Source organism: Tarenaya hassleriana, unplaced genomic scaffold, assembly GCF_000463585.1.
Source record: "Tarenaya hassleriana unplaced genomic scaffold, ASM46358v1 Cleome1, whole genome shotgun sequence".
In the NCBI taxonomy this organism is placed as follows: domain Eukaryota; kingdom Viridiplantae; phylum Streptophyta; class Magnoliopsida; order Brassicales; family Cleomaceae; genus Tarenaya; species Tarenaya hassleriana.
Window position 1 is genome coordinate 7,997,657 of NW_010960187.1, and position 6,144 is coordinate 8,003,800.

General features: G+C 39.5%; 2 protein-coding genes across 5 annotated transcripts in view; one reads left to right on the plus strand and one right to left on the minus strand.

The window, feature by feature from the left end:
- Positions 1–577, minus strand: part of LOC104818624 (uncharacterized protein At1g04910-like) — a 4,005-nt gene extending 3,428 nt beyond the window's left edge. Inside the window, exon 1 of the mRNA XM_010548271.2 lies at positions 1–577. This exon is cut by the window's left edge and continues 1 nt beyond it. Coding sequence (XP_010546573.1) covers positions 1–426 — 426 coding nt within the window. The 5' untranslated portion in view covers positions 427–577.
- A 1,700-nt stretch (positions 578–2,277) lies between these two features.
- The window catches only part of LOC104818639 (CSC1-like protein At1g11960), a 5,550-nt gene continuing 1,683 nt past the window's right edge, over positions 2,278–6,144 (plus strand). The window contains exons 1-10 of one of the 4 annotated variants that reach the window (XM_010548320.2): positions 2,278–2,679; positions 2,917–3,318; positions 3,721–3,876; positions 3,988–4,123; positions 4,211–4,312; positions 4,419–4,538; positions 4,644–4,724; positions 4,829–5,169; positions 5,251–5,496; positions 5,576–5,900. In XM_010548320.2, the coding sequence (XP_010546622.1) occupies positions 3,005–3,318; positions 3,721–3,876; positions 3,988–4,123; positions 4,211–4,312; positions 4,419–4,538; positions 4,644–4,724; positions 4,829–5,169; positions 5,251–5,496; positions 5,576–5,900 (1,821 nt within the window). In that variant the 5' untranslated portion in view covers positions 2,278–2,679; positions 2,917–3,004. The remainder of the gene's footprint in view (positions 2,680–2,916; positions 3,319–3,720; positions 3,877–3,987; positions 4,124–4,210; positions 4,313–4,418; positions 4,539–4,643; positions 4,725–4,828; positions 5,170–5,250; positions 5,497–5,575; positions 5,901–6,144) is intronic. The other 3 variants (XM_010548311.2, XM_010548329.2, XM_010548304.2) reach the window with 3 other exon arrangements.

Here is a 6,144-nt window from a genome sequence, read left to right on the forward strand (position 1 = left end):
CTGAACCGGCGCCGACATTCTAACCGAACCCCCGTTCGAGTTTGGTCTAGGGTTCTTCGATAATCCCCTCCGAAGCCAAACTCGACCTTCATGAAGCCGCGATAGCATGAACCAATTCACATAGAAGAAGAATCCGACCAAAGCAATGCCGCCGATCGCGATTCTAGCCGTTCTCCTCTGGTGCCAAGCTCGTGCTCTCTTCCCCTTCGCTTGTTTAACCCGTGGCTTGAAATTCGGATCCCCGAAGATCCCTAACCAAATCGACCCGACATCCAACCCACCATCTCGGAGCTTGTCTCCGGCGAAGACCGAGAACCGGGTCGGTACGAGACGAGGCGACTGATCCGGAGAATCGCCATGGATCCGGTCCAGGACCCGAGTGTCGTGGGTACCGGGTTTCTCTTCGTCGGGTCTGTCATCGGCCATGAGCAAGCTCCGGCCTTTTCGGTCTTTCTCTGCTTTGATCGATCCACAGAGAGAATCGCTTCATACAGTCAAGAAGACATAGCAAGATTTGCCATATTTTGACGAAGAACGTGAGTGTGTCTGAATTTCAGTGTCTTTTTTTTTCCCTTGCTTTTAAATTTGTCATAACGTATTCAATTATCAAGTCCTAATCCTTGAGATCAACGCTATTCTTTTAATCCCTACACCCCGATATTTTCAAATAGTTTAATGATTAACCCCTAATTTTAGTTAATTACAAAATAAAACACACACACAATTTTAAGCTTCTATTTGTAGCCATTAGGCGAAAAAAAATAGGAGTGATTATGACAAAAGCTCTAAAGCCATAGCACTTACGAAATAATCTTACAATTTAAATTTATTGTGGAAAACTATGATTTTTAGCTAATATTATTTTACTATTATTGTTAGAATTATTATTATAATTATTACTTGTTATTGATAATTATGTATGTTGATTCAGCCCTTTAGGTGATAAGAGAATTTAATCTATGCATATTATATTTCGAGTTGAGTTATTTGATATTTTTTGATTCAAGACTTCATATAGCCATATGATGGGTGCTTAGTAATCATTTTTTTTTTTGTAATAATGTGCATTATATGAATAAGAAATATCACATTCTGCCAAGGCCCGATGATATTACTGGGCGTTTACAACCTGGGCCTTGAAATTTTACTTTTTCAAGATCCAATTGGTTATATTTGTTTTGCACAATTTGTTAAAATAATAGCACTACAGTATTATTATTATTTTTTCACACTTGTATTATTTCCTTTATAAAATTACCTATCATGCATATATTTGTATTCTTTCTGTCCCCATTTCTATCATTTGAAAGCGATTTTAATTTTCTGATATAAATATTCCGAAAGATTCATCATATTGAAGAATCAGCATCAATATTTTTTTACCAAAAAAGGATATATAAATATTTATATTGCATATTGAAGAAACGTGATGGCATCGCTTGTGTTTTGTAAAAAAAAAATGTCTTCACATTAGATTTTGTCAAATAATAGTAAATCAACGACTCAACAAACGGCGTCGTTTATATTTGGGGACGGCAAGGCTTACGCACCCGTCATCCGCGGTTTATTATATTATAATATCTCGAGATTTCATTGGTGCGTGTATTTCACTGTCTTCTTTGGCGCGTTTGGTTGATGTTGCATGTGGCACGTAGGCGAAGTATCCGTTGCCGACCCACGTGGCAGCTTGCCGATCTTAGTGATATTCTCTACGTTCAATTGTGTGATTTATTATTTTATTTAGCCTGTATAAAATCTATTAAATTCATATGATCCCTATATTTTTGTTTATTCACGAACTCGCCTCTAAAATCTATGAGGTTCATCAACGCCCAACATTCTTATCTCACAACGATACCATTTTAGAATTATTTTCAAATTACTGCAATGTTTATCCATGTAAAAAAATATGGAACGGGTTTAAAACAAAAAAAATGTACTAAAAATGGTATGCATAATTCAAATATAATTGTGTATGCTCATATATTTTCAATTGATATAGAGACATAAAGAAAAATAACCTTATTTTTATATTATACAGGGTGTTTTTAAAGTCTAAAATCATTAGATTACGAGTCAATAGATTATTTGTTTAACTTAGAAGATCGCTATAAAAAAAATGAGCAAATATCTTTGGTTCCTGAAACATGAGGGCTTAAATGCAATTAACGCAAACTTAAGCAGGCTAAGTTTCAAGAAGAGACGAGACGCGGACTAACGTCACCATATACACAGTGCACCCTTAGTTTAAAATACACAACAAAAAAGGAAAAGTAAAAAAAAGGTTTCAACTTTCTTCTTCTCCTCCTTCTCCTTCACCTTTCCTTGTTCGTGTTTTTTCAGCGTTTTCGACGGAGTAAAACGGCACGTCGTCTCTTTTTTTCCTCTTCCTTTGTGTGCTGTTAAAGACTAGTACCGATCTCTCTGTTCTGCTACCTTTTTTTCCCCTGTTTTTAGCTTTCTGTCGGGAGAAACAGAAGGAGAAGCAAAGTTAAGGATGTATTTGTGTTCCGGCAGCGAAATGCTTTTCCTTTGAGATGAGTTGAGGAATATTTTCGTCTGATTTCTGGGTTCGTCTCATATTTTCTTCTTCTTGTTCTTTATATTCCCCCCGTCTCTATAGCTTTCTGGGCATAATCTGATATTCGAGGCTGCTTCTAGAGAAATATGAAGAAAAGGGTATGCTTTTTTTTTTTCGGATTAAGAATGGAATGAGAAGAATCTTTTTTCTATGAGAATGCTAGATTTTTATGGGTATGGGTTTCTAAAGGTAGAGACTTTAATCAAGAAGTTCTTTCGGTTTGGCAAGTGCCGGTTTCTATGAGATAATAAATGGTCCGAAACTTGATCTCGAATTTGAACTCTCATACACTGTTGTGGTAATACTTGCATAATATATTTTGTATGTATATGTAGGAACATATGGATTCATGGTTTGGCCGATTTGGGGGCTAAATGTTTTTGCAGGAGAAGCAGTGATTTCAAATAGTCAACATAGTGAAAGATGGCGACTTTAGGAGATATTGGGGTTGCAGCAGCAATCAACATTCTGAGTGCATTCATATTCTTATTGGCATTTGCAATCTTGAGGATTCAACCCTTCAACGATAGGGTTTACTTCCCGAAATGGTATCTGAAAGGTTTGAGGAGCAGCCCGTTGCATTCGGGCGCTCTCGTCAGAAAGTTTGTGAATTTGGATTTGGGTTCGTACCTGAGGTTCTTGAACTGGATGCCCGCCGCTCTTAAGATGCCCGAGCCCGAGCTTATCGATCATGCCGGGTTGGATTCTGCGGTGTACTTGCGGATTTACTTGATAGGGTAATGTTGCTGTCTCATGTTCTTTGATAGATGCATCATGTGTATCTATGGTATGTGCATTGCCAAGAATTTGTAGAGAACTTAAAAATGTCGGAAATGATACGTATATCTTATATCGGAGAGATAATAGATCCAACGATACTAAGAACCCTGTAAGTATCTAGGTGCTAAATCTTCTGTAGTTTCCGTTTTAAGTTTATAAAGCTATGGCTTATCGGAAATTTACTTGTCGTTGGATTGATGGAAAGATGGATGGTAAGCCTCGATTGTGTGATGGAAGATGAAAACTTTTTGTTTTTGCAGAGTTTTATGCGTACAGACTGTGTTGTAGCTAATATCTTGCTTGACATAGTTCATCTAAAGCTTAGTTTTTGTTTTCTGTTAATGATATTTCTATTACAGGCTCAAGATTTTCGTCCCTATAGCGTTACTTGCATGGACAGTTCTGGTTCCTGTCAACTGGACCAGTGACGGCCTGCAAATAGCGAAATTGCGTAATGTGACATCGAGTAATATCGATAAGTTGACGATCTCAAATGTCCAACCGGGTTCAGAAAGGTTCATACTTTTCTAGAGAAATCTCCTCATCTCTCTCGCTCTCTTTTCCCTTCCAACTTTTCTTCCTTTTTTAACAAAGAGATTCTAATCTTGAATTGGTTTCTTTACAAGGTTTTGGGCTCATCTCGTGATGGCTTACGTCTTCACTATTTGGACGTGTTATGTTCTGATGAAGGAATACGAGAAAGTAGCTTCTATGCGTCTGGAGTTCCTCCAGTCCGAGAGACGCCGTCCTGATCAATTCACAGTTACCATTTTATGAAATCTGTTCTAATACTCGGTCTATAACGTGAATTTTCTTTTGTTCTCATACGTTTTCGTGCTTTGTTCATAGGTTCTGGTTAGGAATGTGCCACCCGACCCGGATGAATCGGTTAGCGAGAATGTAGAGCATTTCTTCTTGGTTAACCATCCGGACCATTACCTTACACACCAGGTTAGCTCATTGTCCGAAAAAGCATCTGTCTTTCCCGCATGTTTTCCATTTTCTTGGTACGATCTCCGATACTTATTTGAATAAATTCCGTTTCTTGATTATCCAGGTGGTGTACAATGCTAATGAACTGGCCAAATTAGTTGGTAAGAAGAAGAAGATGCAGAACTGGCTCGACTATTACCAGCTGAAATATACGAGGAACAAGGAACAGAGGCCGAGAATAAAGGTTTGCGGGAAAAGTATCTGAGATCTGCGCGTAGAAAACCTAGTCTTGTCTTGTCTTTTTCTCTCCTGTCTAACATGTTTTTTTGTTGTAATCTTCCGAAACCAGACAGGATTTCTCGGTCTATGGGGAGAGAAGGTAGATGCGATCGATCATTATGCAGCCGAAATCGAGAAACTAAACGAGGAAGTACGTATTTTCGTCTGTATTTCTACAACGATGATAATAAATAAAAACACTCGGAATATCAACACCATATCATTTGCTTTTTTTTTTTTCCGGGTATTTTTCAGATAGAGGAGGAGAGGAAGAGAGTGACGAAAGATCCAAAGAGTGTGATGCCTGCAGCTTTCGTCTCGTTCAAGACACGGTGGGGAGCTGCCGTCTGCGCTCAGACACAACAGTCTAAAAACCCGACAGTTTGGTTAACCGAGTGGGCTCCCGAGCCACGGGAAGTGTTCTGGTCGAACCTGGCAATGCCTTACGTCTCTCTCACGGTGAGGAGGCTTATAATGCATGTTGCCTTCTTCTTCCTTACCTTCTTCTTCATGATCCCCATCGCCTTCGTCCAATCCCTCGCCAGCATCGAGGGCATTGAAAAATCTGCTCCCTTCCTCAAATTTATAATCGAAAAGTACGTTATCTCTTTCGATTCTTGCATTTTTTCTCTCTCATTACGATGAGTTTTGCTGTAAGTGTGATCTGATCAGCGCAGGAAGTTTATCAAATCGGTGATCCAAGGTTTTCTTCCGGGTATCGCGTTGAAGCTCTTTCTGATGTTTTTGCCGAGCATATTGATGGTCATGTCGAAATTCGAAGGCTTTGTATCGACGTCAACTTTAGAAAGGAGAGCAGCTTTTCGGTATTACGTGTTCAACCTCGTTAATGTCTTCCTCGGAAGCATAATCACTGGAACTGCATTTGAACAGCTCGATTCTTTCCTTAAACAATCCACGAATCAGTAAGTTCCCTCGAACCCTTTTTAGTATGCACTCTTGCAGTGAGAACTAAACAAATTTTTACGTGGGTTTTTTTATTAGGATTCCACGGACTGTAGGAGTCGCTATACCGATAAAAGCGACGTTCTTCATCACCTACATTATGGTGGACGGTTGGGCAGGCGTGGCCGGGGAGATTTTGAGACTGAAACCTCTCATTATCTACCACTTGAAGAACTTTTTTTTGGTGAAAACCGAAAAGGACAGGGAAGAAGCGATGAATCCAGGACAGATCGATTTCTATTCTTCCGAGCCACGGATCCAACTCTACTTCCTTCTCGGCCTTGTCTACGCCACCGTGACACCTGCTCTTCTTCCTTTCATCATCATCTTCTTCGGGTTGGCCTTCCTCGTTTTCCGACATCAGGTAAAAAATGAGATATTCCTTTCATCATCATCTTCGTCATCATCACCGGAACCAGGTTGGTTAACATTGATTTGGTTTTTTGTTCATGCCAAAGTCGGGTTTAAGTTCGGTTTCTCATACGGATGTAAAAAGAGACCAGCTTGCGAGCCAACCCATATTTGTTTGAGCCGGGCTTAAAATATTTTAGCCCAGAAAAAAGGGTCGGACAAGCCACATCGTCACGAGTCGGGCTCGTGTCTCGCCA